The sequence below is a fragment of the Galeopterus variegatus genome, unplaced genomic scaffold (genome assembly GCF_000696425.1).
Source record: "Galeopterus variegatus unplaced genomic scaffold, G_variegatus-3.0.2 Scaffold6898, whole genome shotgun sequence".
Taxonomy (NCBI): domain Eukaryota; kingdom Metazoa; phylum Chordata; class Mammalia; order Dermoptera; family Cynocephalidae; genus Galeopterus; species Galeopterus variegatus.
The window spans coordinates 5,031-19,449 of NW_007733009.1; the positions used below are offsets into that span (position 1 = coordinate 5,031).

Consider the following 14,419-nt stretch of genomic DNA (forward strand, 5'->3'; position numbering starts at 1 on the left):
TTTCATGTGCTTATTAGCCATTCATACATATTCTTTAGTGAAATGTCAATTCAAATCTTTTACCTATTTTAAACCGGGAGGTTTCCATGTACACTTGCAAAGCATGTGTACTCAGCTGTTGCTGAATGAAATTTTCTGTACGTGTCAGTTATGTCGAGTGGTGAATATGTATCTACTTCTTTCAGTTCTGTCTGTTTATGCTTCACATACTTTGAAGATCTGTGGTTAGGTGCATATATACACTTATAATTAGTATATCTTCTTGATGTATTGGCCTTCTGTTATTATGAGTTGTGTCTCTCTCTCTTTAGTAATATTTCTGTCCTTAAAGTCCACTATGTTTAACATTCATGTAGCCACTGTTGGGGTGCAGAAAGCTGTTACCCCCAAATGTGGTGCTTTGGCCTGCTGGAATAAAGCAGCAGTCTCAAGGTCTCTCTGACTTTCCCCCCTCCTGTCTCTCAATTCTCTGTCACTCTCCAAAGCACAGGATGAAGGTGTTCCCGTATTAGCCTAAAGTCTGGACCTGCCAGAGAAGGAGACAATTACCTCTGGTCCTTTCCCTGAGTTTTCATTAACTTAACTCATGTCACAGGAAGGAAGACTGGAGTCTGTCAACACACCGACACTAACTTTTGTCACAGACTATTCTCTTCTATTTCAATCCCACTCAGTATGTCAAAGGAAATCATTTACCAGTCATTGTCTGCTCTGCGGGCTTAGTGGTCAGCCAGTGACACAGGCAGAGGTTTATCTCAAACAACTTAAGCCCATAAGGCTCCCACCTATGTGTGGGTTGGAGAGCACACCCAAATCTTCAGCCAGTTCTCAAATATGCCTTGGCTTTCACTTTTTGCTGCGCTGACTCTGGTCTCCCACGTAGGTGCACACAGTTTCCCAGTGGGCCAGAGAAGAGTGGAGAGCGTATACCTAGCCCTACTATTACTCTCTCATTTCTAGGGTATTAGGAATTACATTTCTGGCTAATACATCCCTCACTCTAACTGGAACTGCAAACCTAGGCCAGTAAAGATGCAAGTTGTTCTTATTTGTCCCCTATCAAGTTTGACAATTTTAGTTGACATATCTGTAGGTTTTCATCTCCCCCTCCCCAAATGCAGTCCACCCTCTCTGGCAGCAAAGCTCCTGTTTTTCCCAGCCAGGCCCATACAGTTAAAACTGCTGCACTCTCTAAACAAGCTGGGGTGAGGGGTGGGGAAAGAGTAAGGATGGGAGTGGCTTCAGGCAAGAAGGCCTCAGACTCCACTGTTCTACCCAAAACTGCAGCAGTCTTTCAGAAATGAATGCTTCTCACATTATTGGTAGGCTTTGTTTGATTTCCAGAATCTTGAAATGGTTATTTTGACAATTTTGTACAGTTTGATATGTGTATTTTGTGCAGAGGATTTGCTGACCACTGCATTCTGCCATACCCACTAGTGGCACATAATTCTGGAAGATACTTTGCTTTTAATAAAGGCATGTCCTACTAGTCATTCCTTGTAATCCCCTTCTAAATCTGTGATTTCAAGATAACCTTCCCTGCCTAAAAACAGAAGAAATGCGGCCCAGGCAACTTTGCCTTTGAGACGGTTTCCAAATTCCTGCTCTGCCTCTAACTCACTGGGAATCTTAGATTTTACCTCTTTGCCTATTTGCTTGCCAATATGAACAAATACACTGTTTGGATCAGTGTTTAAACATTACAAATGTGGGCCGACCCCGTGGCTCACTCGGNGCCTCTAACTCACTGGGAATCTTAGATTTTACCTCTTTGCCTATTTGCTTGCCAATATGAACAAATACACTGTTTGGATCAGTGTTTAAACATTACAAATGTGGGCCGACCCCGTGGCTCACTCGGGAGAGTGTGGCGCTGGGAGCGCAGTGGCGCTCCTGCCATGGGTTCGGATCCTATATAGGGATGGCCGGTGCGCTCACTGGCTGAGCGTGGTGTAGACTGCACCGTGACAAGGGTTGCAATCCCCTTACCGTTCACAAAAAAAAAAAACATTACAAATGGAAAGCACTCTCCAAATCATATCAAATGCTCCAAAAGAGTCTTAATAATTGGAAGATACAGCACTAGCTATTGGGGAGGATAGGTTTTAAATATATTTTATGATTTTGGAAAGGTTTAAAGTTTTTGTGAATTAGAGAAATCAAGAGTTTTAAAATTCTCTTCAAAGGGTTTTTACTTAAGAATTAGATTATTTTCCTTCTTTCTTTTATTCTTATCATTTTATTTAATAATGTACTCTACCCTAAGTAAAAAGGGCTGCTATAAAAATCGAAACCTGTCATGCTAAACTTGATAAGTTATTTCCCTTATACACCAACAGTTTCAGTTACTTCATCTTCTATGAGTAAAATATCACGAGATAGAGTAAGAGAGGGGGCAAAAGAGAATAGCATGCTTTTCTAAGTCATCATAACACAGCACACAGGCTTAAAATAGGTGAGACCTCTGAAAGTTTTAAAGGATGCCTAATTCCAAGAAGGAGGTTTTTCATACATTTCTTTCTATTAAAGATCTATTTTTATCCTTCTTTTTTGTACCAAGGATATCAAAAATAGATTCTGCCATTCTTGACAATGCAAACAGTTTCTTTGTCTTGTTCAAGTTGTTTTCTATAGTGCTATGCTCAATTTTCTACACTGCTATGACAGCATTTGCTGTTGTTACCAAATAAAAGATGAAGACTATATTTTCAATATAAGGAAGGGCACTTAAAATACACATGCATTTACACATTTCAAATTTCAAAAAGCTTTGAATTTCTTGAGGGAGTGCATTAGATGGGTGAGGTTCTATGGTTATTTCTAGTTTACGTATATCTGCTATTATTCTCAGAATAGAAAAAAATTCACTGACCTGATTTTTAGAAGATTACTATAAATAATGCAGAAGGATTCCCTTCTCTAACCCCAAACTGCAATATGGTGGAGCACTAAGCATCCCGGGTAAACATCACCTCATCTTTTCTTTTCCATAACCCCCAGAATGTAGCTTATGGAAATACTATTTTGAAATTGAATAGACTTTAGCCACTCAGCTTAATAGCAGCCAAAGGGAAGAAAGACCAGTAAAAAGACTGCCAGAGGAACATGTAAAAACTGAGGATGATGGAGAATTACATACACTTGATGGCCAGTAGGACAATATTAGGTCAGTCCTATACAATTCAAGAGAGCACCCAATAATTTTTAAATGCCATCAATTTTTTAACCAAAAAGGAAAAAAAAAAGAGCAGCTTTTGTCTGGTCCTACATGCAAGGATACTAGTCTGGTTTTCTAGATGTTTTCACCTCCCATTTTCAGGACATACACAGTTCAGAATGCACATCAGAGAGGAAGAAAGGTCTGTTAAGGGTGTGCCCCTGGAACCTGTAACATATTCTTAATACTGTTTTCACAATATGTGAAGAGAAAGAAGTAGAATTCTTATGTGAAAAGAAAATGTATCCCTCTCCCCTGAGGTAGGAATAAAAACCATTTTCTCACCTGATGGAAGAGAGGGCTGTGTGTCACAGGGACATCCAACCCATTGAAGCACATTCCCAGGACCATGTCGTCGGGGGCATCGTTGCTGTAGCATCGACACTTACTGGTGAGAAGTCTTTTGATGGCTTCTCTGCTAAAGACCATCCTGGTAGGGGCCAGAGAGACAGAGAAAGGGGTCAGAGAGCTGCACTGAGACTGTTAATCTGAATAAAGAACTATAGCTCGGAGGCCACATTTCTGATAAAGATAAAAGATGCTGGGCCAACTCCGTGGCTCACTCAGGAGAGTGTGGCGCTCCCGCCGCAGGTTCGGATCCCATATAGGGATGGCTGGTGCGCTCACTGGCTGAGCGCGGTGCGGGCGACACCAAGCCAAGGGTTGCGATCCCCTTACCGGTCACAAAAAAAAAAAAAAAGATGCTGACATCAGTAGTCTTTTATATTTAATAGTAACTCTGGAGAAAATGTTTTTGTGCTTTCTATGAAAGCAAAATGACTTTTAAGAGATGTTGCCTTTCTGTGTTCTCCTCAGCACTGCAAGAGGCTAGAAACTTTAAAACAATCTTTTCCAGCTTGCTTTATCAACTGGGTCCTGGTTTCATGTGACAACAAGGGGCACAATAACAGGAAAGGCCATCTGCCTCTGGCCCTGGTGGTCTCTGTGGCAGAGGCAGGCAACAGGGGCAGCCACATGCTCCGGGCAGAGTTAGCATGGAGCACGGAGCGTCTGGGGTGCCAGATGCCGGTCCCAGCTCTGATGCAGGGCTATGATTCCACAGCAGGAGTGGCCACAGCAATGCTGCATCAATGGGCTATACCAAACAGAACCTTCTTTCCTCCTCCAGCCTTATGGCCAACAGCAGCTTTCTATAATTACTGATCTCTAGGTACATCCACATGCTCTCTTTTTGTCCGCTGGCTTTTTCCAACACTTTGGAATTAAGTTCCCTCAATAAATTATCCTTTTTTAAAAAATATAGGTTGGTTTCTGGTTTCCCTCTGGTTCTACGAGAATAATGAATCTTTTCATATCATGAATAGCCGAAAGGCTAAGNCCGAACCCTCGGCGGGAGAGCCACCACGCTCCCAAGCAGCGCACTGTAGCAGTGCGCCACCGGGCCGGCCCAATGCCATCAATTTTTTAACCAAAAAGGAAAAAAAAAAGAGCAGCTTTTGTCTGGTCCTACATGCAAGGATACTAGTCTGGTTTTCTAGATGTTTTCACCTCCCATTTTCAGGACATACACAGTTCAGAATGCACATCAGAGAGGAAGAAAGGTCTGTTAAGGGTGTGCCCCTGGAACCTGTAACATATTCTTAATACTGTTTTCACAATATGTGAAGAGAAAGAAGTAGAATTCTTATGTGAAAAGAAAATGTATCCCTCTCCCCTGAGGTAGGAATAAAAACCATTTTCTCACCTGATGGAAGAGAGGGCTGTGTGTCACAGGGACATCCAACCCATTGAAGCACATTCCCAGGACCATGTCGTCGGGGGCATCGTTGCTGTAGCATCGACACTTACTGGTGAGAAGTCTTTTGATGGCTTCTCTGCTAAAGACCATCCTGGTAGGGGCCAGAGAGACAGAGAAAGGGGTCAGAGAGCTGCACTGAGACTGTTAATCTGAATAAAGAACTATAGCTCGGAGGCCACATTTCTGATAAAGATAAAAGATGCTGGGCCAACTCCGTGGCTCACTCAGGAGAGTGTGGCGCTCCCGCCGCAGGTTCGGATCCCATATAGGGATGGCTGGTGCGCTCACTGGCTGAGCGCGGTGCGGGCGACACCAAGCCAAGGGTTGCGATCCCCTTACCGGTCACAAAAAAAAAAAAAAAGATGCTGACATCAGTAGTCTTTTATATTTAATAGTAACTCTGGAGAAAATGTTTTTGTGCTTTCTATGAAAGCAAAATGACTTGTAAGAGATGTTTACCTACCTAGTAGGCAATTTTATATATGTGCCTTTCTGTGTTCTCCTCGGCACTGCAAGAGGCTAGAAACTTTAAAACAATCTTTTCCAGCTTGCTTTATCAACTGGGTCCTGGTTTCACGTGACAACAAGGGGCACAATAACAGGAAAGGCCATCTGCCTCTGGCCCTGGTGGTCTCTGTGGCAGAGGCAGGCAACGGGGGCAGCCACATGCTCTGGGCAGAGTTAGCACGGAGCACGGAGCGTCTGGGGTGCCAGATGCCGGTCCCAGCTCTGATGCAGGGCTATGATCCCACAGCAGGAGTGGCCACAGCAATGCTGCATCAATGGGCTATACCAAACAGAACCTTCTTTGCTCCCATTTTCAGGACATACACAGTTCAGAATGCACATCAGAGAGGAAGAAAGGTCTGTTAAGGGTGTGCCCCTGGAGCCTGTAACATATTCTTAATACTGTTTTCAGAATATGTGAAGAGAAAGAAGTAAAATTCTTATGTGACAAGAAAATGTATCCCTCTCCCTTGAGGTAGGAATAAAAACCATTTTCTCACCTGATGGAAGAGAGGGCTGTGTGTCACAGGGACATCCAACCCATTGAAGCACATTCCCAGGACCATGTCGTCGGGGGCATCGTTGCTGTAGCATCGACATTTACTGGTGAGAAGTCTTTTGATGGCTTCTCTGCTAAAGACCATCCTGGTAGGGGCCAGAGAGACAGAGAAAGGGGTCAGGGAGCTGCACTGAGACTGTTATTCTGAATAAAGAACTATAGCTCGGAGGCCACATTTCTGATAAAGATAAAAGATGCTGGGCCAACCCCGTGGCTCACTCGGGAGAGTGTGGCGCTGGGAGTGCAGCAGCGCTCTCGCCGCGGGTTCGGATCCCATATAGGGATGGCCGGTGTGCTCACTGGCTGAGCGCGGTGCGGGCGACACCAAGCCAAGGGTTGCGATCCCCTTACTGGTCACAAAAAAAAAAAAAAAAAAAGATGCTGACATCAGTAGTCTTTTATATTTAATAGTAACTCTGGAGAAAATGTTTTTGTGCTTTCTATGAAAGCAAAATGACTTTTAAGAGATGTTGCCTTTCTGTGTTCTCCTCAGCACTGCAAGAGGCTAGAAACTTTAAAACAATCTTTTCCAGCTTGCTTTATCAACTGGGTCCTGGTTTCATGTGACAACAAGGGGCACAATAACAGGAAAGGCCATCTGCCTCTGGCCCTGGTGGTCTCTGTGGCAGAGGCAGGCAACAGGGGCAGCCACATGCTCCGGGCAGAGTTAGCATGGAGCACGGAGCGTCTGGGGTGCCAGATGCCGGTCCCAGCTCTGATGCAGGGCTATGATTCCACAGCAGGAGTGGCCACAGCAATGCTGCATCAATGGGCTATACCAAACAGAACCTTCTTTCCTCCTCCAGCCTTATGGCCAACAGCAGCTTTCTATAATTACTGATCTCTAGGTACATCCACATGCTCTCTTTTTGTCCGCTGGCTTTTTCCAACACTTTGGAATTAAGTTCCCTCAATAAATTATCCTTTTTTAAAAAATATAGGTTGGTTTCTGGTTTCCCTCTGGTTCTACGAGAATAATGAATCTTTTCATATCATGAATAGCCGAAAGGCTAAGAGAGCTGAAGGGACTAATATAGTCCACAAGTTCATTCTCTAAAGACTTTCTTTAAGGTGAAACTATCTAAAATCCACCCATATGTTCCCATAAACAAGCGGGAACAAATCTGCCTTTGCAAAAATCTTCCCGAGGATGGAAGCGTTCTATGAACCAGTCAGTCCACTGGCTTTTTCCAACACTTTGGAATCAAGTTCCCTCAATAAATTATCCTTTTTTAAAAATATAGGTTGGTTTCTGGTTTCCCTCTGGTTCTACGAGAATAATGAATCTTTTCATATCATGAATAGCCGAAAGGCTAACAGAGCTGAAGGGACTAATATAGTCCACAAGTTCATTCTCTAAAGACTTTCTTTAAGGTGAAACTATCTAAAATCCACCCATATGTTCCCATAAACACGCGGGAACAAATCTGCCTTTGCAAAAATCTTCCCGAGGATGGAAGCGTTCTATGAACCAGTCTAGCAAGAAGGGAAAAGGACAAAGAGCGTGAACACAATTCCTGATTCAAAAACAAGGATTCCACTCACAGATGGGCTCGCTTCAGTGCAGTTTACCTGACACTTGTAACCAAGCTCTGAGATTGCAGCAGCGAAGACGACTCGCTCCCTGCCTTGCTAAGACATCACATGACAGGAGGAAATGTGACAGACAAGAGGAAAAAGCAGCTCTTTATTAAAGATGACACTAGGAGATATGACTGTACAAAAAAGAAGAAAAAAGTTCTTGTCAACTATACAAAAAGGAAAGCTGCAAGTCTGAAACCTGCCATCAATTGCCTTTCTCTTAAGAAAGTCTCCTGTCCACCTGTGAAACTCCCTGGGTCTCATGTCTTCACGGCTGCGACAAAGTCCTGCACCGAGCTGGCCACGCAGGGCTCAACCTACTGACCTCAGGAAAAGGGGCTGTGTGAGAGGACATGTGTGGGCAGTAAACTGTAAAAATGCTGGCCTGCTTTTTCCTTTTGCCAGCATCTCATAGAATAAGAAAGAAAAGGAAGGCCCTTGACTTTGATCTACTCTCTTTTTATTAGTAATTATTTTATACTTCTGCCCACTCATACAGAACAGACTTTAATTATTCACGTAAACTAAGTGCACGAGGGCCTTTAATAATACACATTTCTTAGCATGCTGACGGGTTCTTCCCAAAGTTGCTCCCCCACATGGAAAACTGCTAGTCATATGGTAGAAAAAAGCACCTGTCTGCTCTGTCCACCAGCTTCTAAATATTAAAAAGATGTTGAAAGGCTACAAGATTAAAAATTTGATTTCTTTCAACATACAAAATACAAATTTTAGAAATAAGAAAAACTGAAATGGGAGGCTGGGACTTGCCCAAAGACACACCTGCAGATCAAGAATCCACACAGAAGATAAAGTGCATCAGAAACGCTAAGCTGAGGAGAAGAACACTCAGATTTCAACCAGAGTCAAGTTGATCTGGGATTACGCCTCAGTCAAAATCACCTCTAGGTGGTCTAATCCACAGCCCCTCCGGGTTCCTGCCCACTTCTTGGTCTTCAGCAGATGAGCAGCTCATGCCTGTCTCTTTGGGTAGCACTACCTGTGGCCTGCTCCAAGGACACTGTCCTCTGTCCTATTCTGGTGCAGTCATTTGCCCCCAGGGCTTCCAAATAGACTGATGACAGCTTCCTACCCACTCCGAGGACAGCTTCCTACCCAAATTCACATATATATAGTTTTGAAAGAAGAAAATGGTCATGCAACTATTTTTCTCCAAATGCCCAAACTTTGAAGGAGTCAGTAAGAAAATGAAAAACATACACTGGATTCAAACAGGGGAAGGGTCTCACTTTCCAACGACATAGCAACACTGGAGTGCACACTTCTGACTCAGCTTGCACAAGTGGGGCCTAGGAAGGGTGGGGTGAGACAGTGGTTTTCAAAAATTTACACGACCATAACCCAGTCAGAAAACAAGAAATGCATCTTACATTGCAACCATTTATATGTGTTGTGTGCGTGTGTATAGAACTGAAACAAAAATTTCACAAAACAGTAACACGTGATGCACTCTGACACTACCTATTTTATTCTATTCCACTCAATATTTCATTACTTTAAACTGCTGGTTATGGCCACGAGTTGGTTTTACAAGCCACTCATAATGACTTGCTATTTAAAAAAGCATGCTGGTTCTCAAACTACATCACAAATTCTTCTGTAACACTAGGGAAACTATACAACACTGTGTCTGCAACTTTTATCAAAGGTTAATATGAGACAATCTCATGAAGAATGTTTCTGCATCATTGTAAAAGTGCTATTAAAACAGGATATCACATGGGTCAATGCTAGTTACATAAAGATCAATGCCCAGTGTCCATGCATTTATTTATTCATTTATTCACTGGACCTTGAAAACAATGAGTCCCTAGCTAGGAAGAGGGGACACAATGAGAAATGAGACACAGGTGCTGCCTTCAAATAATTCATAATGTAAGTGGAAAACAGGAAAGTAAATAGGCAATTAAATGATAATGGTTTGCATAATATGCTATGAAAGTACATTAGAAAGACATTAAACTCAGATTTGAGGGGCCAGACTGGGTTGAAGGCTTCCAGGAGTAAATAAATGATAACTATATTGAGGCCAAAGAACCAGGAGGAACTAGCCAGACAGAAAAGCTGGGATGGGGAACAATGCTATGTATGCCATATCTTGGGGGAAAAGAAAACAAAATAGTGCCTCTGAGAAACTGAAACAAGTTCAGCATGAATTCCTTAAGATGAGGGTAAAGACGAATGCGGCTAGAAAGGAAAAATAGCATCTGCCAAGGTCACAAAAGGCCATGTAAATCAAGGCTTACAAGATCTGGGAGAAGAAGATGCAGGCGGTGGGAAAAGTTCCACAGCGTTAGGATATCAAAGGATGCAAAAAACTTTCATGCCGTGGTAACGCACAGAAAAATGTGAATAAAATAAAAATCACATTTATCTATGGAACTGAACAGAAGTGGACACCATGAAGCCTAGACGAACGGATTTCTGGAGAGGAGGATCCTCCACAGGTGAGTAGCATGCCGTGGCAGTTTTCTGGGGCAACTGGGCCTGGGGCAGGCAGGTGGATGAGGAGACCTGCCGGAGCCCTCAGCCCCGCGGCAGTGGCTCAGCAGCACCCAGGAGGCTGTCGAGGTGGCAAACTGGAGGTGGTTAAAATGGAGGCCTAACCCCAGACCAGCCTCACGCTTGCTGCAGTCTGAATGATCATTTGCTCATCTAAGATCCCAAAGGCAGAAGAGCATTCACACTCTTGGGAAAAAATAAAGGCAACGGGAAGCCATTAAAGGCCTCTGGGCAGGGGAGAGAGAGGATCGGATCTGCTTTTGTAAAGGTCTCTGACTACGGTGTGGGTGACAGCATGCAGTGAGTGCAGTAAGATGAGATGTCGGAAGAGCAGGAGGCTGCAGCAGGAACCCACAGAAGAGGTGGCCATGACCGAGACAAGATTACTGGATGTGGAGAGAAGTAGTGGTGGAAGAGGCATTCGGGAGATAACACTGACATGACTTAGCAATTCAGTCAACTGCAGGGGAGTGGGAAAAGAAGACAGGAAAGGGTGTGAGCTGACTCTCAGACTCCAGGGGCAGGAACTCACATGTGCTGATACCTTCCCTGAGAGGGGATCGCTGGAGAAAACCAAATCAGGGGCTGAAGTCAGAAATGAGTTCCATATGGGAGGTGTTGAGTGTGACGTGCCTGAGAACCACCACATGGAGTTGTCCTCTGGTAGGTGGGTCTGGGAACCAGGAGGTCAGGAGAGTTCAGCATCAGGCCACGGGGCCAATGAGTTCACCCAGGGAGGCCACAGAATGAGAAGAGAAGGGAGACTAGAAAAGACACCTGAGAAACAAAGACATTGAAGGGACAGATAAAAAGAACTGAGAAGGTCTGGCCAGAAAGATAGGAATGGACAAAGGCAGGATGGCATTCTGGAATGCAAGGGAAAGAAGGATTTAAGTAAACAGGCATTTTCATCACAGGCTGCTAAGAGGTGAAATGAGAGAAGACTGGAAAGGATCCACCTGATTTGGCTACTGTGAGGTCATCGTGGACCTTGGTGAGGTAGTTTACGTAGAAGGTTAAATACAGTGCTGAGAAAATAGAGACAGAGAAGAGATGGCATGCGGACGGAAAGAAGTTTTCAGATGGGAAAACTAGAGGTGGCAGGAGACGTCCACTAGCGAGGTAGAGGTTGAACATAGAGGAGGTTAAAGGTGCCACCTTGGTGATCTAGCAGGACCTGCCATGGGCACAGGAAGGGGAGCAGTGACAATCACACTATGTATCTGCCAATCTGGCCCCAGCATGTGAGCTCCTGTAGGGAAGGGGCTATGCGGCTTTCACCTGTGCATCCAATGCCTGGCACACACCAGACTAGTTGAATGAACAACCCACTACCTGGAGTGATGAAAGGCAGTGCTAGTTAGGGAAGATAAAGTGACATTTCAGAAGGCCACAAGTGCCGGACTCAAAACAGCTAAATCCAACAGTCAAGAAAGACAACAAAATAGTTCTCTTGCAGAAACACAAAAAGTCACTTCTGTGTTAAAAGAATATGAACAACATCATGATACAAAATATATAAACCCATATGCCAAGTACAGGGCCCCTTTCAACAGCAGAGAGTACTGGCTCAGTGGGTGCCATGCCCTGATCCTTAGCTGGCCCTGACACCTTGCACAAAAAGCTAAATGCATCACCACAGGCCATTTTTTAATGTAGAGGTCAACACTCCTTGGCCTTCTAGTGTCTTTTCAAAGGCCTCCTGGGACTCCCATGTCCTGTTGCTAATGACCCGAGGTAGATGCAACAAAGATAAGCGCTCCTGCTCAGGCTTGGTTATCTCTACAAAAAAGCCACCGCCATACATGTTCGCCACTGAATCAGCTAGAATGAACCAGATACCTGCAATGTGCCTCTGGAGATCTCATGGTAGGAACCATGCAAAGCAGGAGTACATGGTCCTAGCCCTTCAGAGGTTTATAATCCCTGAATTCTAAATTAGAACATTGCTCAGCACATGTTGTACATTCAACAAACATCTGCTGAATGAATTTAAATGACTATAGTTGATAACAAGATTCTCCTTGAACACCCCAATAACAAAGATTATAGAATAGAAAAGACTAACTGCTCAATTGATTTACCCATATAAATCAAATTAAAATCTTTCCTCATAAGAGATTAGGCAGATGCTTCATTTAAAAACATTGATTTTTAATTGTTATTTAAAACCTATAAATCCTACACAAATATCACTTAATTGCCTAAGTCTAAGCTTCTATGATACTCTCCAGTGCTTAATAAATCAAAACATGATTTATTAAGCACTGGAGAATTTAAAAGTCTGATGGCTTATTTTCTGAAATTAAAATCTATAACCAATTTTTTTTCATTTAAACAATCAAAACTATTTGGCTACCTAGAAGCAATCGTAATTACAGGGACATTTCTACCAAGTACACTGACATAGAATTTTTTTTTTTTTTGTCTTTTTCGTGACCAGTATGGGGATCGCAGCCCTAGGCTTGGTGTCGTCCGCACTGCGCTCAGCCAGTGAGCGCACCAGCCATTCCTATATAGGATCAGAACCCATGGCGGGAGCGTCGCTGCACTCCCAGCACCGCACTCTCCCGAGTGCGCCAGGGGCGGCCCTGACATAGAATTTTTTTTTTTTTTGTCTTTTTCGTGACCAGTATGGGGATCGCAGCCCTAGGCTTGGTGTCGTCCGCACTGCGCTCAGCCAGTGAGCGCACCAGCCATTCCTATATAGGATCAGAACCCATGGCGGGAGCGTCGCTGCACTCCCAGCACCGCACTCTCCCGAGTGCGCCAGGGTCGGCCCTGACATAGAATTTTTTATTGTCTCTTTGAGGGGTAAATATTCCTTACTATGGGTCCTTTTTATATTTAGCAAATACCTATATAATGTTCCCTTTCCTATTCTACTAACAGCTACCATTTATAGAGTACACACATATCAGTACAGATCCCAGCGCCACAGAGCCACCTCTACCTTGTGGAAAGGGAAGTTTAATGTTCAGAGTATGTGCAGAAAGCTGTGCTATAGTTACCCTCCTCCTCCTGTGATGTAGCTGTAGCCGCCAGTGGCCAGGCCGTAGCCGTAGCGCTCTCCCAGAAACACCGGCTCGCTGGGGTCATAACAGCTCAGCAAGTGCTGCAGCCTGGAGATACTGAGATGCCAAAGAGAATAAGCAACAATTATTTAATACAAATGTGGTATCAGAATAAATATTTTATGGTTCTTACATGCCGCTGTTCACGTTGTACAATACTATGCTGAAATTATTTAGAGGTGAAATTTGAGTGATTTTTAAAGGAAATGGAGTTTTTAAAAAGACCCCTTTAAATGTAGAAACACTATAAATTACTGGAAACAGAAGAGAAAAGGAGAAACAAGGGGCTCACTCCCCAGGTTTAACAGAACCTGGAACAGAACCAGAACATGGCAGCCTAGTTTGGGTGGGGGGAGTGGGCTGACAAAGTGAATGTGGCCGGTCTGCTAGAGATTTCCTGCCTATCTGTCCTTTTCCCAAGTGTGTGTGAACCAGTCCTCGCATCTTTTCAGATGGACTGGGTATCTTAATAATTTATCAATGGCCCAAAAAAGGAGCTTTCAGGGTATAAATGAGTTGGGGGTTCATGTCAGGCACTTGGCTGGCAGGTGGGGAAGAAAATCAGGCAGCAAGGCTTTCCTAGAGATCCTCAGATGATCATGCACCATTAAGCTAGTGCTTCCCTCAAGAAGGCCACACCCGCCCATGAACCTTTCATGTCTGTTTATACCTTTGACACCTTTTGACCCTTATCCCTCTTTGTCATGTGTTAACAACCATAGCTTACACAGTGCAGTGAGAATATCCATGAGCTGGTCAGAAAAATGCCAGCAACTACAGCTGCTGTAAGAATGAAAAAAACCAAAAGATTTCATAAAATAATAAAATCTATAAATAATTTTTTAAAGTAGACACAAAGGTTAATACTAAGAAAGCCTAGTTTTTCTGTGTTTTAAGAACTTATATCACTTAGAAATGTCTGATCAAGTCCTCCTGTTTCTTCCTAATCAAGAGCTTTCCAGGTTGCAAACCACAGTCCTAGCTTTCTTGTGATATTAATCAGCATTCCTTAAAAACATTTTCCCATGATCAGTAACTTTGGGTTAAAATTTTTTAATGGACTAAATAAACTTTGGTGTGTTTTTCAGAGCCTGTGATTCAGAAGCATCATGCATCTCCAGGAGGGGGATACAATACCAGGCATTTCTCCAAATTATTAACTGTGAAATCCTTTCTCACAGAGCAGGGTTCACATG

The 14,419-nt window shown here is 43.6% G+C and overlaps 1 protein-coding gene across 1 annotated transcript in view; it reads right to left on the bottom strand.

Annotated features, from left to right (window-relative positions):
• Positions 1-5,986: 5,986 nt before the first annotated feature.
• The window catches only part of B3GALTL (beta 1,3-galactosyltransferase-like), a gene marked incomplete at its 3' end in the record, with an annotated part of 93,122 nt that continues 84,689 nt past the window's right edge, over positions 5,987-14,419 (bottom strand). Inside the window, exons 13-14 of the mRNA XM_008591397.1 lie at positions 13,161-13,280; positions 5,987-6,131 (exon numbers count right to left, since the gene is read on the bottom strand). Of these exons, the coding sequence (XP_008589619.1) occupies positions 5,987-6,131; positions 13,161-13,280 (265 nt within the window). The remainder of the gene's footprint in view (positions 6,132-13,160; positions 13,281-14,419) is intronic.